Source organism: Oryctolagus cuniculus, chromosome 4, assembly GCF_964237555.1.
Source record: "Oryctolagus cuniculus chromosome 4, mOryCun1.1, whole genome shotgun sequence".
NCBI lineage: Eukaryota > Metazoa > Chordata > Mammalia > Lagomorpha > Leporidae > Oryctolagus > Oryctolagus cuniculus.
This window is the reverse complement of record NC_091435.1, coordinates 149,222,169-149,246,411: the sequence shown is the minus strand read 5'-3', so window position 1 is coordinate 149,246,411 and position 24,243 is coordinate 149,222,169. Positions and strand designations below refer to the sequence as shown.

Below are 24,243 nucleotides of genomic sequence, written 5' to 3'. Positions count from 1 at the left end.
CATCACCTCAAACAATAACTGACGACAGCATATATACTAGCCCCAGTTTCCTCATCCTTAGGGTAAGACAACTATCTGGCATTTGCTCTTCCAGAATTTCCCCAGGAGAACCAAGCTTCACTTGCTCATTGTGGTATTTGGCTTGACCACATATCCTGGGTTGTTGCTTCCTTTCCCTGTCTCATTTCTTTTTTTTTTCTTTTTTTTTTAAAAAGATTTTATTTACTTATTTGAAAGGCAGAGTTACAGAGAGACAGAGACAGAGACAGAGGCAGAGAGAGAGAGAGAGAGAGAGAGGTCTTCCATCTGCTGGTTCACTCCCAAGATGGCCTCAATGGCTGGAGCCGTGCAGAACTGAAGCCAGGAGCCAGGAGCTTTTTCCAGGTCTCCCATGTGGCTAAGGGATCCAAGGACCTGGGCCATCTTCTACTGCTTTCCCAGGCCATAGCAGAGAGCTGGAATGGAAGTGGAGCAGCCAGGGCTTGAACCGGTGCCCATATGGGATGCCAGCACTGCAGGCACTGGCTTTATCACTATTGCACAGCGTGGGCCCTCCCCACCCCCCCATCTCATTTCTTAACTTCATCATGGTGCCTCCTTCATTGCCTTTAACCTGAGTTGGCTTCTTGGAAAGATGTTCTATGCCCTATGTCACACTCCCTCTTGGATCCAGTGACTTTGTGCCTAAGTTCCCATCTGCTTGGACTGTGTTTCCCCTTTCTTCTCTCCTGATGAGCTCTTGCTTTCCATTCCAGTTTCAGTGAAAATGTCACTAATAGCTTCCCCTTGGAAGCCTCCATTGACTTCCTGTCTACACAGCTGTCTCCCAACACTTGTCCTCTTGTTTTGTCCTTGTGCTTACGCTGACTGTAATCAGATTAGCTCTTTATGTAATTATTTGCTTTCGTTATTTATTCCCAACTAGAATGTGACATGCTTGAGGGCAGGGGCAATGTTGGCTCACCACCATTTCACTGGCACTGGCACAGTGTCCAGCACAACATACAGAGTCAAGGACTTCCTGGCTTTCAGAAAGATGAACATGTGACAAACTAAAGACAGACTATGAGGGTCATTCACACAGTAAAAAGGACCCAAACTTCGAATGAAAAAAGAACTTTTACCCACATGATTCCCACATGGATCAACACTGGCAAAATATAACTTGTATACCTAAGAGGGAGGATCATTGCTAGAGGGAGAATCTTTCTATAGCTATAGAAGATATTTTAATAACTTTTTTAAAGAACAAAGGTCCTACTCAAATCCACTATTCATTCATTCATTCCATACCTATTTATTGGGCACTATATAGGTATAGTAAGACTCTAGAATGATCCATCACCACCATCAACTCGTTTCAAAAGCCACCAGAGATATTATATTATATAGAGGATATTCCAGGAACTCTGTAGGTCTCCCCTTAGCTTTATTTCCAGTTCAGATTTTTGGCTTTCATTAAAGAAGTAAGGAACAATCTTACGAAGTCAATCTCTGTCGCTCCCCCTCTTCGTGGAGGAACGACACAGGACCCTGCGCTGTTCTTTCGTCTGCTCGGCCCTCCCCGGGTTTGCTGCTGGTTCTTCCCGGGTTGGCTACTGTCCCTTCCACCTCCGTGGAAGGGCGGTTCCCCCTGGCCACATTCCCCACTTCCGCAGGGGAGCGGCACACCGCCGGCCGGCTCTCTCGGGGGCTGCACAGGTGTTCCCCTTAGATGTTCCCCTTAGATGTTCCCCCTAGATGTTCCCGGTGCATGCCGTCTCTCTCCTCCTTTATAGTCCTCCTCCGCCAATCCCAACTCGGCTGCCCACACGCCGAGTACGCTGCTCTCCTCCAATCAGTAGCAAGTCCTACAGTTTATTGGTTGAACTGGAGGCAGCTGTGCGGAAGCTGTTTACTTCTCTCCCAGCGCCATATTGTGGGAGAGCAGATGCATAGAATAAGTCTTAATTCCAGTAACTCAGTCCAGTCCGGTTTGCTCCCCACAAATCTCTACATTTGCTGGAAAAAGGATGAGGATATTATCTATTTCATCACTTGGTGCCCACATGGAAGAAATTTTTTCTGGTATGAAGTAGCATGAAGCAGGGTAAATATGAACAAACATGTCTACTTGCATTTCTGCCACTCAGACCCTCCTTCACAAATCCCTAAATCAGGGGATAAACCCAGATTTTGTGGGGGCAAGATGTTTATTTATGTCACTTGGAATCCCTCTTTGAAAAAAAGTATAAATCTACAAATAAAAATGTGACACAGATTGCTGGAAGTTACCCGCCTAAGTGAGGAGCTCAGAGGTTTGAGTTTCATTATTTTCACTGCTAATCAAGCAGCTAACCTTAATTCACTAAAAATGGTTCTTCCCCATTCCATTGCTCTGCCACATTTGTTTTGGTTTCTATGCCTTGTTTACACTGCTTTCTCACTTGGAAGGTCTTTCATACTTCTTCAATCTCTGGATGATAGTTTCCAAAGTTTGGTGTTTGACTCTGCCCTTCAGAAAAGCTTTTCCTTTGCTGACAGCTCACAACTCTAGGTTTAGAGCCCAGGATGCTGTGTCATGAATTGTTTTATTCAAGGTGTATATGCCATGCCTATTCCAATTAGACAACCAATTTTCTAGGCACGAAGACTGTACACATAAATTTCCTACCCCAACACCAACCACAGTTCTGGTCATAGCAATTGGGAAAGCAAAAGTTGAAAAGTATCAGAGAAGCAAAACTATGGGATTTGGCATTAGCCAGACTTGACAAAGCCATAGCTATGTTACTCACTAGGGTGGGGCCTTCCATAAGTCACTTAACCTTTCTAAATCTCAGTTTTCTCACTGGTTACATGGCATAATAATGATATTTATTTCACATTATTATTGTGAGAATTAACTAAAAGCACTTATTCATTCACCAAGTATCTATTTAGTCCCTACCTCGGGTTATTTTTGACCTCAGAAATTTGGAATAAATGTGAACATGAAATACTCTCTGTGTGAAGTATGCCATAGTTGAGATGGAAGATGGGAAGTTATGATACAGGGTCAGCCCTCAGCAGATACAGAAGCTGAGCATGGAGCCAGACACATAGTAAATGTTCAATATATAGTTGCTGAATATATAACAGATGCAACATGGGCATTCTGAAGAGAAAATCATCCATTTTACAAAATAAATATCATCTCAGATTTGCAGGATCATCTCTCTATAAATATGATAGACATGATGCTCCCTGGAAAGTCACAAAATGCAACATATAAAAGAACATAAAATCAATATGAGAAAGTAGGCAGTGATTAGATAAGGAGAGGGGACAGTAAAAGTGGAGGAAGAAAGGCCTAAAGGATGCAAGAAGGACTAAGGGACACCCATTGACCCACCTGGCCAAGTGTGCATTCCATGGCCCCAAGGAAGTCAGCCTCCTTCAGTCCGTTGTGGTTACTGCTGATGTCATGGACTTCAAACCGCAGGCGTTGGACTTCTTCAAAGTAGAAATCCACAGTAAACAGTTTTGAGTACACTGGGTTTATGCAGGTGCGAATCACCTCTGTCCGGTCAACCTGCAAGGGAAGGGAAAGAAAAGACTGATCAAGGATTAGGACTTTATTAGTTCCCTTTCAAGTGAAGCAATCTCATGGTGCTTCCGCTTCTTCTAAATCATAAATGCTCTCCTCATCAAGTCACCTGATCAACAGTTCAGAAGCCTACAGGCAGTTCCTGCAAGGAGGGGGCCAAGTGTCATGGAGGAAAATCTTATTAGGCATTATAAAGAATATGCTTTCCATCTGAGTATTTAGAGCACACTATATTACTTGGTGACAGGGCAGGATGGATCAATAATTCATGGCTGTCTGGACCTAGGATGAGAAAGAGTCTGCCACCACATCTGGGCTCTGAAGAAAGGAAATCTGTAATCAATTAGTGATGCCTGATGGGCACAGTAATAGAAAAATGGCAGGGTAACCAATTTCACTCAATATGAGTTCTCTAACCCTTGGTTCCAAGCATAATGAAACAGAAAGGAAGACAACTGCCTTTGGGCCCAAGTATTCCCTTTATTGTGTGCATAATGTTTACCTGCTGCCCAATTCCATGGGGCTCAGTTTCCTCACAAGTAAAACATTAGAGAATTAGAGGATGAAAAGACCCTTCTAGCTCTAATATTCCATGACCTGATTCTGTTTGCCTCTGTGATAAATCTCCATTTGCCCCCTCTCTGAGGTCCATCTTTGCTGCTTTCTGTCCTACTCTGTGACTCAGGCAGCTGACCTCCATTGACTGAATTTCATGGGCTTCCTCAATCTCCAGGTTCTGGCTTCTCAGAACCAGTCAAAGGGAAGAGTTATAGGATATCAGAGAGGGACAGTGCAGAGAGAAACAGGGATGCCTCCACAGACATGGTTTCTGCTGGCAGATTTCCACTGTGGGAGCTTCTGCTGGCATCTGGTAACGCAGTCACTCTCTTCCTCTATCTTCAGCCTTCAGGGTGAAGGATGGCAAAAATTTTCCCTGTTGCTAGCCCTGATGTCTCAAATGGCTTATTCCTTTGTTAGCTCCCTTAACCCTACCCATGTTCTTGCAAACTGCTCCTTTGCAAAGGGGCTGACACCTGTTTAGGTTAAAGTCTCTGGATATGCCATCAATTTATTGCTGGGATTCTTACTATTAAGCTTCTTTTCCTTTGTAGTGGTCACAAGTAAAAATACACAAAATAACTTATATTCTAGGAAGCTTTAAAGGACCAAGTTGAAGATAACTGAAGATCCAATAGCATCTCTCAACCAGACACCTCACTCATATTTTACAAATCAACTACAGCCTACTTTCAAATAGAAACAAGGTTTACTGAATTCTTCCTAAGCGTCATTCATTAGCACAGACCATGGAAACATTTCTCTCATTTTCATATAGCAAAGGCAAAAGTCTTTCAGTAAACTAAAAGGAAGACAATCCCTGACCGTATCACAGATGCCTATGCTGCCCAGGAAAGACCATTTGATAACTGCTTCAGTCTGACCTGACATTCTCAAGTTCAGTGTTTTGTCCTTGGCCCTGACACCCTCCCCTTTCCCCCCCTGCCAGCTCTGTGTGAGAGACAGGTGTGTCCTTTAACGAACTCTACCGTTCTTGGTGGGATGAACAACCCAGGTACCCAGGGTAAGGAGCACATGGTCCTCGTTATGTCCCTGTCCAACAGAAAACAAAAAGCAGTGGAAAATCAACTTCCAGCCTGGTATTGATTGAGATTTTACAAGTTACTGCTCAGACCAATGGTTATTGAATTATTCTGGCTTCCCATGAAGACCCAGCTTGTATTTGGGCTAAGTTTTATATCCTTATATTATGTTTGGGCTGAGGTAGGGCTGATTATGCCTGTGGGATAATTGTATGAACATAAGGATTTTCCATACTGGCCTAACTTTGTTTCAGTTGTTCCAAGATCATGGTTCCGAGTAATGGTATATAATTCAGAGGTCACAAATTGCTAGTCTGCAAGTATAAACCAAGTTGGAGGTATTTTATTTGTCCTGCCAAATGTATTTTCCCCTTCACTTGCAAAATAAAACAAGGGCTGTTTTATTGTGTTCCTTTCTGAAAAAAAAAAAATCAGAACATCTGTTATCTGTGTGCCTTCTGAAAAACAAAACAGAACATCTGGCAACCCTGGGCCACATTCCTACTTGGGAACAACTGCGGATACACCTCCCAGACAGGGTGTCCTCCCTGTAGTCCTCAAAGGGTCTGCCTAACCCTTTGTCCTGGCTCCTAGAGGCATTTCAGCAACATGTGTTACAAATTCATGCACTAACTGATCATGTGATAAGAAATTTAATGAAATTTATATGATACTTTATGACAGAGAATTTCAAAATAACCCAAGAATATAAATTACAGGTGGATCTGAGGTCTTGAGGGCACAGAGAGGTGTCCTCTCTCCTTGTGGATGGAAGAAGAGAATCCAGGCCGGTGCCACGGCTCAATAGGCTAATCCTTCGCCTGCGGCGCCATCACCCCAGGTTCTAGTCCTGGTCAGGGCACCGGATTCTGTCCCGGTTGCTCCTCTTCCAGTCCAGCTCTCTGCTCTGGCCCAGGAGTGCAGTGGAGGATGACCCAAGTCCTTGGGCCCTGCACCCGCATGGGAGACCAAGAGAAGCACCTGGCTCCTGGCTTCAGATCGGCGTGGTGCGCTGGCCACAGCACGCTGGCTGCAGTGGCCATTGGGGGATGAACCAACGGCAAAAGGAAGACCTTTCTCTCTGTCTCTCTCTCTCACTGTCCACTCTACCTGTCAAAAAAAAAAAAAAAAAAAAAAAAAAAAAAAAAAAAAAAGAATCCAGGCTGATTTAGATGACAAGAGACAGGAGATGGAAGCTGACATCTCTGCTACTCTGTTCTCACCAGCCTGAATGGCACAAATGAGTGGCGTGCACCAATCCTGCTGCTTTTCTTCTCACTTTCTGATTTCCAAATGGTGTTCCCACACAGCTATACAGTTCAAGCCACACATCTCAGACACCCTATCCAAAGTAAGCCTTCACTCAGCTGAGTGACTCGGTGTTTCAATGGAAATGACAAGATGGAAAGAAATGAAGTCACAGACATTTGCATTACCACCAGGTAATTTCTAAGGATCACCACAGTGCCAACAGGAATCCTGAAGTGTAGCCTTTAGTGATGATGAGGAAGGGCTGGCAATGCTGAGTGTGTATTTGATGCTCTGCACTCCCAGCCATTATGGGGATCACTGAATCTGGGGGAGGCTGAAGCCAGGTTTCATCAGAACAACAGAGACTAGGACAGTACATGTGTCTCATGGAGAGCATTCAAAGTCAAGGCCGGTATTTCCAAAAGATCATCCGCTTGTTGGTGCTACCAGATGCATCAGCTCTCTTTAAAAACTCAGACTCCTGTTCCCTATCCAAGGTGATTCTGTCTCAGTGAGTACAGAGCAGGACTGAGAAATGTGTATTTTTCAAGGGCCCTGGGCAATTTCTATGTGGGAGTATCTGTGTAGAAGAAATGAGGAGATACAGACTCTACCCTGTGCTCTCGTGGGGGTGAGGTTATATCATCAAGGTTTACTCTGGTCCTGCTGGCCCTCTGCTACCCAGTCTGCAAACACGTGGATGCTCATCTATGTCCTCCCTGGTCATCACGATGGGTCCATTCACATTGCTTTACATTTACAGGGCGTGCTCACACCCAGCTGTTAAATCTCTTACAGCAACCATGAGATGGAGCTTTATACTATCGACAAAGAGAAAATTCAAGGTCAAACATCACTACAAGGGCCTGGATATCACAGTAGGCACTTGAATTTCTGCCTTCTGACCTCAAATCCCAGGCTACTTTCCTTAATTCATGTGTATTCATGACCATCCCTAGAGGAAAAAGGAAAATGTAGCATGGTTATGGCATGGTGGTTATAGACCTAATCACTGAATGTTGCTTTCAATGAAATGCTCTTTAAAGTCTCATCTAAAATATTTTTCAGTGTAACAAATTTATCATAGTGAACACTTTTGGAAGGGCTGTTAGAAGAAAAGCCTTGGTATGGATATATATGTCTTCTTTTAGGTAAATACCTAACAGTGAAACAAGTGTGTGCCTAAATTTGGAGGTTCTAACAGGTGTCTCATTGTGGCTTTAATGTGCATTTCCCTAAAATTAATCATGTGGAACATTGTTTCACACCTGCATCTGTGTGTCCTCTTCGATGAAGTGGCTGTTCACGCCTTTTGACAGGCACTTGCTTTTCATCCTTGTGCCAACACTATGTACTAGGTATAGATACCATTATTATTATCTCCTCTTCCTTGAACATTAAGAGACTCCCATTGCTTGGCCAACTTTGCATATATTGTAAGCAGCACAGGTGGGCTCTGAGCTCCTGATTCTGTGTGCTTGATCTCTGCTTTTTATTTATGTAAATCTGAAGCTTTTCTCATAAGTTCTATTGGTCCAAGTAATGAATATGGCAGACAATGAGTGTGAAATGTGGAACTGATGGGGAAAATCTATGAACAGGGGTGTGGTTGTATCTCTGGAGACCTGCTTTGTCCACCAGGCAGACAGGAGAAACAAACACCATCCCTAAGTGTACAAATGCACAGCCCAAGACCATGCACACAGTGGCCATCCACTATCTTGGACTTCAAGGGCTAAGCAATGTGATTGGTGGGGAGGAGCTGACAGCAATAGTGAAGACGGATGATGTCACTGAATGCTCTAAAGTTCCTTTCTTTAGGGTCTCCATGAAGAATGGCACAGGCCTCCAGGGCAGGCTTATAATTAGGTATTCCCTTAAACTGATATCCTTTAAATGTTTCCTCAGTATTCGTTTAGTGAGGGTAGGCAGAAACTAATTTTCTTTGAATAAAGAATGAAGAGCTTTCTTTAGATTAAAAAATAAAGGATTTAGGGGCTGGTGTTGTGGTGTAGCATGTAAAGCCTCTGCCTGAGGTGCCGACATCCTATATGGGCACCGGTTGGAGTTCCGGCTGCTCCATCTCCCATCCAGCACTCTGCTATGGACTGGGAAAGCAGTGGAGGATGGCCCAAGTCCTTGGGCCCCTGAAGCCACTTGGGAAACCTGGAAGAAGCTCCTGGCTCCTGGCTTCAGATCGGCGCAGCTCTGGCCATTATGGCCATCTTGGGGAGTGAACCAGGGAATGGAAGACTCTCTCTGTCTCTCCCCCTCTCTCTTTCTCTTTCTGCCTCTGCCTCTCTGTAGCTCTGCCTTTCAAATAAAAAGATAAATATTGAGAAAAAATAAAGGATTTATGGGGCTGGCACCATGGCACAGCAAGTAAAGCGCCAGTTAGAGACCCGGCTGCTCCACTTCTGATCCAGCTCTCTGCTATAGCCAGGGAAAGCAGTAGAAGATGGCCCAGATCCTTGGGCCTCTGTCCACGTGGGAGACCTGGAAGAAGCTCTTGGCTCCTGGCTTCAGAACGGCCCAGCTCCAGCCATTGCAGCCATTTGGGGAGTGAACCAGCAGATGGAAGACCTCTCTCTCTGCCTCTGGCTCTCTGTAACTCTGCCTTTCAAATAAATAAATAAACCTTTTAAAAACAGGATTTATTACAGGTAATTTTTCAGACAATGTAACTTCCAAGGTGACATATTAAACCATATAAAATTTAGATAATATAAGTTGCCTAGCCCCAGGAATAACATCAATTTCAGGATTTCAGCTGCTTGTGATCCTACTGACATTTGGGACTCCTAGACTCCAGCACTGGGGGATAATACATTTCTGCTGTTTGTGTCACCCGATGCTCACATCAGGTGCAGTTATCACAGCAGCCCTGGCAGACTAACGCACCATTCAGTCTCTCTAAGGAAACATGCAGCCCAGCACCTCTCCTGAATTTCTCTTTGAAAATACATTCTTTGCTGGAAAATCTTCAAAGGCTCTAGATTACACTGAGCAGGGATTACAAGCGTCTGTCTCTTGCTATCAGCCCAATGAGCCCTCCCTTCATCCTCTTGACACGCACTTAGCCTGGCTCTCAAGGAACAGGGCTTCTGGTGCCAGCAGGTTTGTCCTTGGAGCTCTGGGGATGAGCCTGCTGGAGAGCCCAGAGCTAGACATTCTCTTCATCAGCAGAAGTACCCAGGACTTGGCTGCCCTAAACAGGTAGCCAAGCTGCATTACTATGCTCAAGAGTGCAGTCCAGAAGTAAATTCAAGGAGGATCACTCTGTAGGCGCCTCCAGAGAGGTCTCAAGTGCTAGGGGAGGCTCCTGGTTTGTCTGCTTCCTTTGCTGCCCTCCCCAGCTGCTCTAAGGCTCCTGGATCCATCTGCCTGCAGCCTGGGCTGATTCCCACTGAACCGGCATGGAACACGGGTCTCAGATGTTTCTTTCAGCGCTTGATGTCTCATGTCCTCTACAGCTGGGCCTGACCCCTAACTAGAGGATCCAAGTCATGAAGCTCAGTGTCATGATTTCTGTTACTTCATTGCCTTGAGCCCTAGCCCATTTAGCTTGGGAGTCCTGTCAACTGTCTTGGTGCTATCTCATAGAATTTGCCATGATGTTCTGCATGCCTGTCTTTGATTCTAATATATATATTAGTGGTTTTCAAATTTTGTTGCACATTGAAATTACCTGGGAATCTCAAATCAATTAAATTAAAATATCTGGAGATGGAACCTAGGCATCAGTTTAAAAATCTACCCAGGTAATTCCAATGCAGAATCAGTCATATTACACTATCATCAGTCATGGCTCAGCTCCAAAGTGGATGGGGAGCAGGGACCAGAGCTTTGTGTGATCTGCTGTAAGCCGCATGCCATGGTCACTAGATCAGCCTTCGTCTGTTAATCCCTTTCTGCATCTTAGAGGCTGAGTTTAGATTGCTCCTCATTCGCTGCAGCACAGGAGAACTGAATGAAATGACAGCAATATGTGAAAAGTTAGTTTATCTGGATGTTCTCTTCACTTGCACGTTCCTTCTTTGTGAAACACAAGCATTCTTTGCATCTCCAGATCTTTCTGATCTGCTATGTCCTGGGAGACTGGCTTGTGTGCAGGACTTGGCTCAGTTGTTTTTGCCAGTCATTTTCCTTCAGCCTCCTCCTTCAGGGGAGGAAGTAGGGGATCAGAAGGCAGGAGGAACGAGATTTTGGTGCATTTTTCTTGGGCCCTCCCTTCCCAGGATGCAGTTTTGGCAGTGACTGTGCTGCTCCTTACACAGCTCCCTCCACACTCCGCTTCTTGCAAAGCTCCAGCTTTTACTCAGTTCCACTGACACTGACGCCTGTGCTGGCCCTGCCAGGCCCATTAATAGTGGCTTCCCACTACTGCTGTCCACAGGGCATCCCAGCACCCATCGCTGATTCCTTCAACCTGGGAACCCCAACAACTTCCACGAGGCCCTCAAAAGTGCCCCGAGATACTGCAGAACCCAGAAGAACCTCCTAAATCCCAAGGGCAAGTTAAATCATGTTCACTCTGGTGGTTCATGATGAGTGAATTACATTGACTTTTAGGACTCTGGAAACGGGGAATCCTTGTGTGATTCATACAGTAAGTTCCTGTTTCACAGCCACGTTCTGTAATCTGGGGGTGAGCACATAAAATGCACCAGGCATTGCTCTCCCACTTCATGCACCTTGCCCCCCCGTAGTCATTCCAATAGCCCTGTATCACCACCATCGCTAATTGATACTTAAGGAAACTGAAGGTGTCCAAGGTTACCCACCTGACCTCTAAAGCTCTCTTCTGGGACATGACATCTTTCTAGAAAAGGGCAAACCTAAGCAGATACTGACTAACCTTAGTGGTTTCAAGCAGGGACATTATGAACTCTCAACACCTCAAGTGCTCTTTGAGAGAAAAACAATCTTTAATACCCTGAGATGGGCAAAGGCCCTGCAAGGTCTTTGCAGCATAACTCGAGTGTCCAGCATGACTTCCCTGGTCTTCTTTGCTCTTCAAGGTCCTTCTACTCGGGCAGTGCCCCTCTAGGTCAGGAGAAAGCTGGATATTCCAGGAAAAGAATAACAAAAAGGATTCTACAACATAAGTCCTCAGGTAACTGCCTTATACTATCCCCTCCAACCCCGCTCCAGCCACAAGCTGGCACATATACATCAAGCCATCAGCAACTGCCTCACTAAATTCATGCCTGCCTGCTCAAAGCAGGCAGAGCCTGCCAGGATCCGGAGCAGGAAGGTGTCGGATTGCAGTCACTTCAAGTTGCAGTGACTGTCAGTTCCTGAGCATATGGGAGCTCGGAGGCTAATCCCACACAAGTGTAAAGCAATTTGCACTTCACTCAGATGTTGGTTATTAATAGGACGTTCCCACCATCTCTTCTCCCTGTCACAGCTGTGGAGTCCTCCAGAGAGGTCATCCAAGACTGGAGAGCCTTTTTTTTTTTTAAATTAACTGATGTTTGAAAATAGTGCAGGATGCTGCATATGCAGTGCAAGTCTGAAATGCTCACCAAAAGGCAGACTGTGAGGGGCTAGCTGAGGCTGCCTCCCCTCACCCCCTCCTCATGTCTCCTTGCAGGGATGATGTGATGGGGGCTCTCCTGTAGCTTAGGTCTATTTCCCTAACTTCCCACTTCCTCTCTTCTGACTCCTTTAGAATAGTCAATATCCATTCTGCTGATTCCCACTTGCCTAAACTGTGAATCAATCACAGGACCCAAATGGACTTTCTCCAAATGCCACTGACTGGGGAGGAACACATCAGCCCGTTCCCATGGCTTTGTCCCATGGTGCTCTTATTAATCAGGGCATGCATACCTCTCCCTGACACTTGCTCTTACCGTGAAGAAGGTAGAATGTTAAATGTTGTTACTGGTAACAGTAATCTCAGATTTCTAAATCTTAGGGTACATCAAGCCTGGGAATGACAGCAGGTTTCATCCCGCCTCTCAGTGCATGGTTGGTAGGAACATGGTGCTGGGAAGCTATCTGAGGCTATCTCTGAATTTAGTAGGAAAACTGATCACTTAGTAATGCCTGTCCTGGGTGGAGTAGGGGTAGGAGTGACTCCTGTGCCACATGTATACCATTCCTCATCTACTCCCAAACTTCAATTGTTGGTACAGAAAGCAGACTCCCAAGCAATAGGCTAGCCTAGGTACCTGGTTTAAATGGAATTCTCAAATTTTTGTGGCTGTGCACTGACATATGAACAGTGAACCCAGCTAAGGTCCCCTGACTCTGGATGCAGGTGTGAGTCTCATAACACCAAACTGCTTATGCCATGACTTCCTGCACAGAGTGCTTATGGCTTGCAAGGCTCAGCAACATCTAAACAAAATTCTAAAAGAAATTTTCCTAAAGAAGGCAACATTATGAAATGGGGCCACATCAAGAAATGGGCTAGCCTAGGTGCCTTACTACACAGACATCTTTTGTAGAAAAACTCAAACCAAGCCAGACAGAGCATCAGCTAGCAGGGCAGAGCTTTGTCAAGTGTCACTGCTTGTCCTCTCAATGGATAGTACTATAAAGTAGTGTTTCCTGAAGTATAGATCATGAACATTAGCTTTTTAAGTGGATCTTGGAAATAAAGCATCCTGTAGTCAAGAAAGATTTGGGATACCTTCTCTTGGAAAGTTATCATACAGAATATATATGAAAGGCTCTGGGGAGTTCTCCAAGAAATAAATGTGTAAATGTTTGTAAGACTGTCCAAAACATTGAACCATCTTTTTTTTCTCTTATGAAATACAGGCATTAATATCCAACAAAACATATTTTAAGGGGTTTGCATTAAAATGTTAGGAAACTATGTATCTCCATGGAATGTTTTAAAGAGCAAAGAAGTCAGACATAAGTAAACTTACATACCCCACACCCAGCAAGGTGCCAAGAACATATTGTTTGCTCAGCATGTATGCATTAAAATAATAAACAAGGGATAAGCTGATGAAGTCATTGCATATTTTGCACATTTCCACACACTGTACCTCTATTCTGTTCTCCCTTCCCTCCTCAGTAAGACATTCAACTTCTCTCTGAAGCCAAGCTCAAGCTATAACCAATTCTTACTCTAAGTTGAGCATCTCCAATCTAGAAATGCAAAACGGCTCATCATCTGAAACTTTTTGAGTGTAGAAATGATGCTGCAAGTGAAATGTTCCACAGCTGACCTCACGTACTGGGTCTCAGTTAAAACACAGATGCACTAAAAACATTCTGTAAAATCACCTTCAGGCAGTGTGTATAAGGTGTGTATGAAACATAAATGAATTCATGTTTAGACTTGAGTCTCATCCCCAAGATATCTCATTATGTACATGCAATTTTTTTTTTACAGGCAGAGTGGACAGTGAGAGAGAGAGACAGAGAGAAAGGTCTTCCTTTGCCATTGGTTCACCCTCCAATGGCCGCCACGGCCTGTGCACTGCAGCTGGTGCACCGTGCTGATCCGAAGGCAGGAGCCAGGTGCTTCTCCTGGTCTCCCATGGGGTGCAGGGCCCAAGGACTTGGGCCATCCTCCACTGCACTCCCGGGCCAAAGCAGAGAGCTGGCCTGGAAGAAGGGCAACTGGGACAGAATCCGGCACCCCGACTGGGACTAGACCCTGGGGTGCCGGCGCCGCTAGGCGGAGGATTAGCCTATTGAGCCACGGCGCCGGTCAACATGCAAATATTTTAAATCTGGGGGGAAAATCCAAAACAATTCTGGTTCTAAGCATTTCAGATAATATGCACTCAACCTGAATCATGAAACTCCAACTCAGCAGCTGAAAGACACGGTGACAGAGATAACTAGGTTTCTCTCTGGCTTGGAGTGGAGTCCTCTATGTGCCATTGGTCCCCCTAGCTTCTCTCTTCTGAACTCTGCTTAGGTGTGTGTCACAGCTTTACTCAGTACAAATCTAGGATGGTGCCCATATGAAAGTCACTGACCTTGTCCCTGGACTTACTTTCTGTGGTGGCACAATTGCCAACACCCAGTCCTTTTGCCCAATTGCCAATACCCATTCCTTTTGTCCAGTTGCTAACATCCAGCCCTTTTACCCTTGTGTGATATATATATATATCACTTCTGTTTTACTAATTCCTCAAAGAGTTTCTTTTGAAGCCAAAGAATTGACAACACTTTTACTATGTTTGCAAATTTAAAAGTTGTGGGGCCAGCATAGTGGTGTAGTAGACTAAGCCTCTGCCTGCTGTGCTGGCATCTCATATGGGCACCAGTTCAAGTCTCAACTGCTCTTCTTCTGATCCAGCTCTCTGCTATGGTCTGGGAAAGCAGCAGAGTACGGCCCAAGTGGTTGGGCCCTTGTACCCACATGGGAGACCCAGAAGAAGCTCCTGGCTCTTGGCTTTGGATCAGCACAACTCTGGCCACTGTGACCATTTGGGGAGTGAACCAGCAGATGGAAAACCTTTCTCTTTGTCTCGCCCTCTCTCTTTCCATAACTCTACTTCTTAAATAAATAAAATCTTTAAAAAATTTAAAGGTTGAAGCTGCTTACACAAAGGTTGAGAGAAAATATGGGGGGGGGTGTCAATACCGAAAGTTTAGGAATAATATTCTCTTTCTTGATTCCTTATGTGTGGCCTTTATGTCTACCCTGGGATGGCTGGCTGACTTCTAGAATTTCTAGACTGTTATGGATGAGTACTCCTCTCCGTCCTCGCAGATCCATGCTGTTCTACAGACTGCAAAGCTCTTCAAATGCAGCTTTCCCCTCCTATTTCTTTTTCCTTTTTTGTAAATATCAGAGAGAGTTTCTGACAATTAAAAATTTGGTAATCAAAAAATTAATCTCAATGGATTTTCAATTCATTGACAACCACTTGGGTAGAATGAATCTTCATGGCAATTATCCAGAGACTGTCACAAGATTATGTCTTCATTAGAGGAAGTAAAACTCTTTCTCTTTCTGTTTTTTCCTAACAACTCTTTATTTTTTTAGAGATTTATTTTATTTATTTATTTGAAAGGCAGAGTTAGAGAGAGGGAGAGGGAAAGACAGAAAGAGAAAGGATCTTCCATCTGCTGGTTCACTCCTTAAATGGTTGCAATGGGTGGGATTGGGCCAGGCAGAATCCAGGAGCCTGGAATTCCTTCTGGGTCTCCCACATGTGTGGCAGGGATCCAACCATTGGTCACCCTCCTCTGCTTTCGCAGATGCATTAAGAGGGAGCTAGATGGGAAGTGGTGCAGTCCAAACCTCAGCTGGCACCCATGTGGAATGTGGTGTCTTGGGTGGCAGTTTTGCCCACTGCACCACAACACCAGCCCCTCTCTTAGCCATCTTTAACCATCAGTAAGACCTGTCTTTAAATGCATGCATACTTTTGGCAATAAGCCTCTTTCATTTAGTGGTCGCTAAATTTAGAGGCATCTCTCCCTGGTGCTGTGGTTTCACTTTTAGTTGTCAATAGTTCTGTTTATTCCCTGAAGAGCTTGCACTACTCTATCCTTCACAAGAGACAAGAACTAATGCCAACTGAGGCCAAATCTCTAAGCAGCAAAACTCCCCATCATGCTACCATCACCATCAGCATCATTTTAAAATGATCATCAGGCAATCAATATTTATTGCACACCTACATTTTGTGGAACTGGGCATCTTGGGATTAAAAAAATAAAGAATAAGTCAGCAATAGCTGCAGTTCCTGGAGAGCCTATCATGGGCTCTATGTTAAGTCCCTGATGCTCCCTGTCTTGACATTTCACAAAGCACTTCTACATTGGCCCTTCACTCAACAAGTTAGAGAGTTCGAGGCAACGAATCCAAAACATACAGTTTTCTTATAACAACAGCAATGACTTTGGTGCCTGAACTTGACTCCCTGGGGGACCTTTTTATTTTCTTTGAATAGCAGCTAAAAATCTGCTTTTCTTATATCTTATTTAAGAAGCTAAAGTGAATTCTTTGCATATGCTTCTGACTAGCAATTTGTACTCATTTCCATGTATTTCCTCTTTCATTCTAAGAAGATTTGATGAATGCATGCGATTTTTCCAGCACTGAGCTAAGCCCTAGGAGTTTAGCATGGAACTAGATACATGGCCATCTATCCCAAAGCATACACTCCAATTCACAATAGATGTCCTCCTTGAGGTCACACTCCTCATGAGAGCCTGAGTGCCCAGGAGGGACACACTCCCTGTGGTGGTGGCAGCAGGCAGCATTCTGGGGTGCCTCCCAGTGGAGGCAGTCCCACCCCAGTATGGAGGAAGGGAGACAAACAGAAAACAACTCATAAGTAGCATCTCCAGGTATACAGCATGCGTGACAAACACAAGCGGCTCTTCACTGCTGCACGCTCAGGCATTCTGTCTGAGCTGGCGGCTCTTCTCAGAGCTGGGCTGAGTGGTTTTTTGTTAGGTTTTGTTTGGTTTTGTATTTTGTGCCGCTAGATATCTGGCTTTCAAGAAGCAATGCGCAGAGGCCAATATGAATTAGATTTTGACTCCACAAAGAGAAGATAATTAGAAAAAAATTTTAAAAATATAATTAGAAAAAAAAATCAAAGAATGAAAAGACACCAATTAGTAGGCATGCAGAAGAGGAGATTTAACCAAAAGATCAGGAGAGTAGGGAGAAATGGGCACAAACTCTTAAGATTTCTCCAATCTGGAATTCTAATTCTATACCTGACTCAGATATGGGTTTCTTCTACTGACTTTGATAGCCAGAGAATGAATAGTTTTAATTACCTCGAGGAGAGGTTTAGTGGTTATGGATTATCTATGTTGATTTCTAGCGCCCTGGTTTTGCCTGATCCAATATGAGATCATTTTTCTTGATCCAATACATATGTACAAACACAAACAAAACAGAATGTGTGTGCCTATCAAGTCTTTTTTGTTTCTGTAGTTTTTATACTTGATGTATTGCAGCCTTGATGATCTTGCAGAAATTGCTCCTCCCAGGGGCAGCCAATTCTTAATGACAGTAAAACCTCACCTTGGAGATCATCTTCCCTGGGAAAACCATTCCCCTGACCTAATTACTCCAGGGCCAGGGATCAGGCAACTAGACGATCCTCCTGCCCCGGATCCTCTAAAATGGTTCAAATTAGCTGATCCTGAACCTGCTCTACCTGCCAATTCTCTTCCTTCCCACAGATATTAAAGGCCCTTTTTGCTCCTCATTCCCCTCCCCTCCCTGACCCTGACAGGTCCCAGGGTTTCCCTGGGTGACTGTGTGTGCTATGCTGCATGGCTTGTCTCTAGGGAACTGTGAGAAAATATTTTTTTCCAGGCATGCATGCCTGTCCACACTTGATTAAAACAAACCCTGGTATCCATAAAACAATGCGAGTATAGGAAGGTAGACTGGTAGAGAAGGAAAAACTGACATGGAAATGCTGGGATTATTTTGTTGATTCAAGTTGCTTTTTCCTGACCTGTAATGTCAGCAAATCGGAAAAGCTGACGTATCTTGAACACCTACTGCATGCTGCTATACTCACATTGTACCCTTTAAGGCTAGTGACACAACAGCATTTATTACAAGGCAGACACAACCACACCTTCATTTTAAGAGTATGGAAGATGACACTTGAAAAAGTAACTTGCCCAGAGTCACACCTTCAACTCCTGGCAGTGCTGACTGTGAAGTCAGTTTTTCTGTTCCAAGTTTTTAGTTTTCCATCATACCCCAGTTACCGCTATATACCAAATATGAATGTCAATGCATCATGCACCGATTCTGCATCAAGAAAGCAAACACGTAGTCTATCTCTGCTTTTCAAATAAAATGAAAGTAAGTAAGTAAAACAAAATTTTTAAAGGGGAAGATATTTGGTGCAGCAGCTAAAATGCCACTTGGGACGCCTGCATCCCACAATTGAGGGCTTGGGTTTGAATTCTACAAATGGGAATCTTGGGGGAGAGGAGGGGATGGCCCAAGTCCTTGGGTCCCTGCCACCCACGTGAGAGATCCAAACTGAAATGTGGGCTCCTGGCTTCAGCCTACCCTGGCCTGGGCTGTTATGGGCATTTGAGGAGTATGCCAGCAGATGCAAAATCTGTCCTTGTCTCCCTTCCAAATGAAATGAAAATAATTGTTAAAAATTTCTGAAAAGATAGCAAACATAATTGGAATGGAAAAGGATTCCTCTCTTCTCCTACCCACAGAGCTAGTTGGTTTCTTGACACTGCATATCCCAGACCTGAAAGATACAAGAAGCAAGCTTAAAGCAAAGGATTATGGGACAGGACAAGGTATATAAGGTAAAAAACTGTGCCTGTATCTGCAGATGGACCTGCCTAGGGCTGATAGAGCCAGTTGTTTGGTGGCTGTGGTCACAGGCAGAAGTGCCATCTGTTCATAGCTAGACATTTAACTCAGCACTACATGCTGTCTTGACTCAAGGTTTAAGTCTTAGATTGCTCACGTATTTTGTCTACACTGCCCCCCTGGGTCTCATACCTGCTCTTGGTTTCACATAAAATGTAAAAAAATTAGACATCTGAACTGGTATCTCAGGTTCTGTTGTGAGCATCAGCTGCACACATCTTACTTGTGTTGTCCTATCCCTACTCCGTGCAGAGGCACAAGGGTTCCATCCTAGGGGAGAAACAAGCCAAAGAGGCTATGTTTACTTGCAGCAAAGTCTAGGGAACTTGTCTAAGTGCCTTATCCAAACCAAGGAGATCTTGGTAGGGAATCATTAAGAGAGGGCTGGGAGTCCTGTGACACTACTATAATAGCAAAAAGCTGTCTGGCAGACTGCCAGAAAGTTAGCAGAGAGAACCAGGGAAAGGGACAGCCAGGAAGATCCCTCTTCAGGCTCTCCTCCCTAGGGGTCAGGAAGGCTGTGTGAAGGCCCTGGGCTGTACCCACTCAGCAACAATCAGAACAAGACATGGGGCAGACTCAAAAGCACTTACCCAGGGCACACACAGATCACCAGCAAAACATGGGTGCATTCCTAGTTCTAACTCGAGGGGATTAAACACAACTTTGGATCAAACATGGGCTGAACAATGAGCCACTTTGATCCAGGGGGGCTCCTAGGAAGCCATGCTTTACCAATGAAGTCACACCTGTGCCTGAGGGAGGGGGTCTCTCAGGACTGACTGGACGCAGAATTGCAGGGCTACAGGAGTAGCCTGTACTGCAGGCTGAACAGGAGGCAAAGCTGAAAGCCTTTGACCTATGAGAAGTTTCCAAGGAAGCCCCATCCCCCACACACATATTCAATGGTAAAGTGTGAAAACCTAGTGCATCAGGCCTACTTAATAAAGCTTCTGCCAACTTCTTCTGTCCAGGCTCCTGCAGCACAGCTACCCATTCCAGCTAAAGCCACACCATTCTGCTAGAGGCTCAAGCCAAAAACCTTTGGGTTACACTGAATGCCTCCTTTCTGCATACCCCATATCCAACTTGTCACCAAATCCTGCTACCTTACCTCCAAAATGAATTGTGAACCTGGAGACGTCTCAGGCTCCCCGCAGTCACCACTTCACTCTAAGCTGTTATTTCCTCCTCCTGGATTATGAGGATGCTCACCTCACCAGGGCTCCTTCTTCACCTGTTTGCTTGAATCTCCTCTCAACACAGCAGCCAGAGGGATCTTCTCAAAACGCCGAGATAATTCCTCTGCTTAAAACCTTTCAATAACCCCTCATTCCACTCAGAGTTCTCAGTATGGTATTTAAAGCAGTTCCCCCACCCCCATACTCCTTCATGACATCGCTGACCTTGATGTGGTGTAACTAGGTAACTAGTTCAGGTTTGCATCAGCTGGAAATCACTGCAAGCCCCCATTTGCAATTCTATTTGCCTATTTGTCAATCAAAATGCCACCTTTCCTAGGATGCACCTCTTTCATCTAGGACCTAGCAGGGAGCGCAATGAAAATATGGATATTAAGCTCCACTTGGAATTTGGGAGGCACCATAATATTGGGTGGCTTCACGCCTATAGAGGTACCACTCCTTATTTCATAAAACAGGCAACAACTCTGGTTGGGAGGAGCTCTTTTTCTTTTTTCTTTTTCTTTTTTTTTTTGCTAGGGATCACAGCTGGAAGTGTTGCACAGGTGCCCCCTCTCCCCTCCCAGACCCCTTCTTCCTTTGGGTAGTTCTCTGGTTCACTGACTACTCATAAAGGGTATTTCTCCATGTGAGGTGGCCCACACTCACATGTGATTATATGCTTTCTTTCTCACTGTTAAATACATCCTGTTCCTATTTGTGTGCCTATGTAAATGTCAGCACTTAGAATGCTTGTCTTTGGGTAAGACAAGAACTTGGCATAAAAATTAACACACTCAAGCCCACATCAGCCTCATTCAACACTTTCCTCACTTTTATTCACTCTGGTCTCCCTTGTGTTTCCTGGCACATCCCAGGGACACTGTCACCTCACAACCTTTACTGCCACTTCTGCCAGGAACACTCCTTCCCTAGATGGCCACTGCTATGGTATGAATATGTCCTCCAAAGTTCAAGTTAATCCCTAATATGAAAGTGTTAGGAGGCACCTAGTAGGTGATAGTTATCCAGGGTTCAGGTCTCATAAAAGCATGAATGTCACTGCTACAGGTGTGGGCTTGTGATAAAGGTGACTTTTGCTCCCTCTTGCTCTCTTGCTCCTGTACCCTCTTGCCTTGCAGCCTTTACCATGAAGATCCTTTCCAGGCACTGGTGCCACCCTCTTGCCCATTCTCTAGAACAGTGAACCAAATAAACTTCTATTTTCTAACAATGACCCAATCCCAGGAATTCTCTTAGGGCAACAACGTGGACTAAGACAGCTTTTTTCCACTTTCCCTTCATATCTGTACTCAGAGTCTCCTTATAAAGAAAGTTTCTTGGCGCTCTTTAAAAACACTTCCGATTTTCACTTGCTGCTTTATTTTTTTCTCCTTAGTACTCACTACTATCTAACATAAATTTTACTCCTTTTCTAAGTCTATTGTTATCAGTGTATATAAAGTTCATGAGGACAGCATTTTAAGCACTTAAGTGACTCAGTGAGGACAGTATTTATAATATCTAATAGCTGTTCCATAAGGGCATCAACTAGTCACAGCATATGCTGGCCCAGAGGGAAAGGTGGATTGTTTTAAACAATCAATGTAAGTGTACCAATGTGACTGACTACCAGATCCACATTTACATCCAGTGAGATAAAGCCAGCAGGCTGGAAATGTGCTGAGAAAGGACACTCCAATGAAAGGGCCACGACCTGACACCATCAAATTATTAGAGAACATCGGAGAAACGCTGCAAGATATTGGCACAGGCAGACTTCTTGGAAAAGACCTCAGAAGCACAGGCAGCCAATCTCAAAATTAAATACTGGGATTACATCAAATTGAGAAGGTTCTGTACTGCAAAATGAACAGTCAAGAAAGTGAAGAGGCAACCGACCAAATGGGAGAAATTATTTGCAAACTATGCAACTGATAAAGGATTAATAACCAGAATCTACAAAGAGATCAAGAAACTCCACAGTAACAAAACAAACTACCCATTTAAGAGATGGGCCAAGGACTTAAACAGATATTTTTCCAAAGAGGAAACTTAAATGGCCAACAGACATGAAAAAATGTTCAGGATCACTAGCTGTCAGGGAAATGCAAATCAAAACTACAATGAGATTTCACCTCACCCAGGATAGAACTCTTAATACAGAACAATTCAGAAGTATTTAAATTCCATTGAAAATTGATTGCTGTAAAAAAATAAGAGTGGGAATAAGAGAAGGAGGAGATGTACAGTTCAGCACATGTTGTCACAGACTTACGTTTAAGGGTGAAGCTAAAAACTTGCCATGGGACTCCACATTCCATAAGTTGGGTGGTACTAATGCCATCTTACTAGTTAAAATGATCATTTTAAATGCATAACTGATCATATAGAAAGGAATAAGTGTCAAAAGGATCACATAAATAAGACCAAATGTCTGCTAATAGGAATAGATAGAATTAAAAAGGAGAGTGTGGGGAGCAGCCCGGACTGGACTGAGTTACTGGAATTAAGACTTATTCTGTGCATCTGCTCTCCCACAATATGGCGCTAGGAGAGAAGTAAACAGCTTCCGCACAGCTGCCTCCAGTTCAACCAATAAACTGTAGGACTTGCTCCTGATTGGAGAGCAGCGTACTCGGCGTGTGGGCAGCCGAGTTGGGATTGGCGGAGGAGGACTGTAAAGGAGGAGAGAGACGGCATGCACCGGGAACATCTATGAGGAACATCTATGGGGAACATCTAAGGGAACCCGTGCAGCCCCCGAGAGAGCCGGCCGGCGGTGTGCCGCTCCCCTGCGGAAGTGGGGAATGTGGCCAGGGGGAACTGCCCTTCCACGGAGGTGGAAGGGATAGTAGCCAACCCGGGAAGAACCAGCAGCAAACCCGGGGAGGGCCGAGCAGACGAAAGAACAGCGCAGGGTCCTGTGTTGCTCCTCCACGAAGAGGGGGAGCGACAGAGAGAAGGATACAACATGGGAAGCAGGCCACACAGCAGACTCATAGAATGGCAAATGCCCTAAACAGCACTCTGGCCTCAATCAGCCCTTAAAGCATTTGGATCTGGCTAAAAAGCCCATGAGAGCATTTCAGCAATGGAAACCCAAGACACTGAGGCAAAAAATGACCTACATGAAAGATCTCTGTGAGTGAGATCCCAGTGGAAAGAACGGGCCATCAAAGCAGGACATATCTCTGAAGGGAGGAGAGAACTTCCACATTGATTTTGGCCTTGTCTAAATAAGGTCAGAGTTTGTGAACTCAAGAGGCTTCCATAGCCTTGGCAGCTCATGACAAGAGCCTCGGGTGATCACTGACGTCATAAAAATGAGTGTCAATTGTTAAATCAACAACAGGAGTCACTGCACTTGCTCCTCATGTAGAACCTCTGCCCTTAATAAGTTGTACTGTGAGAATTAACGGTAACACTAGTGTTCAAACAGTACTTTATACATGTGTGTCTGTGTGGCTACAAACCTTTGAAATCTTTACTTAGTATAGAGTTGATCTTCTGTATAGAAAGATAATTAAAAATGAATCTAAATGAAGAATGGGATGGGAGAGGGAGTAGGAGTAGGATGGTATGGGGATGGGAGGGTGGGTATGGGGGAGAACAGCTATATTCCAAAAGCTGTACCTATGAAATTCATAATTATTAAATAAAAGCTTTCAAAAAATAAAGATAATTCTATTATTTGGGGAAAATGTAGCTTTAAATTCTTTGAAACCTGAAAATAGAGAAACTTAACATTCATCTTGAGAAGGTAGAAGAATAATACAGTAAATCAGAAGAAACTAGGAGGAGTTATTAATAAAGATAAAAGCTTACAAACAGAAGATAAACAAACAAAAGTATTAGAAAGGATAAGTAAATTCAGGAGGTGATTGTTTGAGAAATAAATCAGAAACAACACGTAGGGTTCTGGTTATGGATAAGAGAAAGAACAATCACAGATGCAGGGAGGATTAAACAAATACATGCAAATTATTTCTCAAGGGGAAGTTTTCCAAGCAAAATAGAAATTACTCAAACTTATCTATAAGGAAGTGGACAACTTGAATAGATCGACAGCTGTAGATAAGCCTGTGCCAGTGATTAGATCTGCCATTGAAAAGGTCACTAAAACCAGATGGATTTTCAGCTTAGATTTATTTAGTCTTCATAGAACACATAACTCTGATGTTACTTCAACTGTTCCAGGCCGTAGAGAGAGCCAGACATGGGCTCCTGTTAACTGTCACCAATTAATTTCAGAGTACAATCATAAATTTAATACCACGTCATGGTCCAGAAGAGAAGAGGGGCCCGTCATTGTCGTGTTCAGGT

At 44.2% G+C, this 24,243-nt stretch overlaps 1 protein-coding gene across 5 annotated transcripts in view; it reads right to left on the bottom strand.

Annotated features, from left to right (window-relative positions):
• Positions 1–24,243, bottom strand: part of CPNE4 (copine 4) — a 526,674-nt gene that overhangs the window by 190,449 nt on the left and 311,982 nt on the right. For all 5 annotated transcript variants that reach the window (XM_051818460.2, XM_002722063.5, XM_051818461.2 and 2 more), the window contains exon 3: positions 3,374–3,553. In XM_051818460.2, the coding sequence (XP_051674420.1) occupies positions 3,374–3,553 (180 nt within the window). The remainder of the gene's footprint in view (positions 1–3,373; positions 3,554–24,243) is intronic.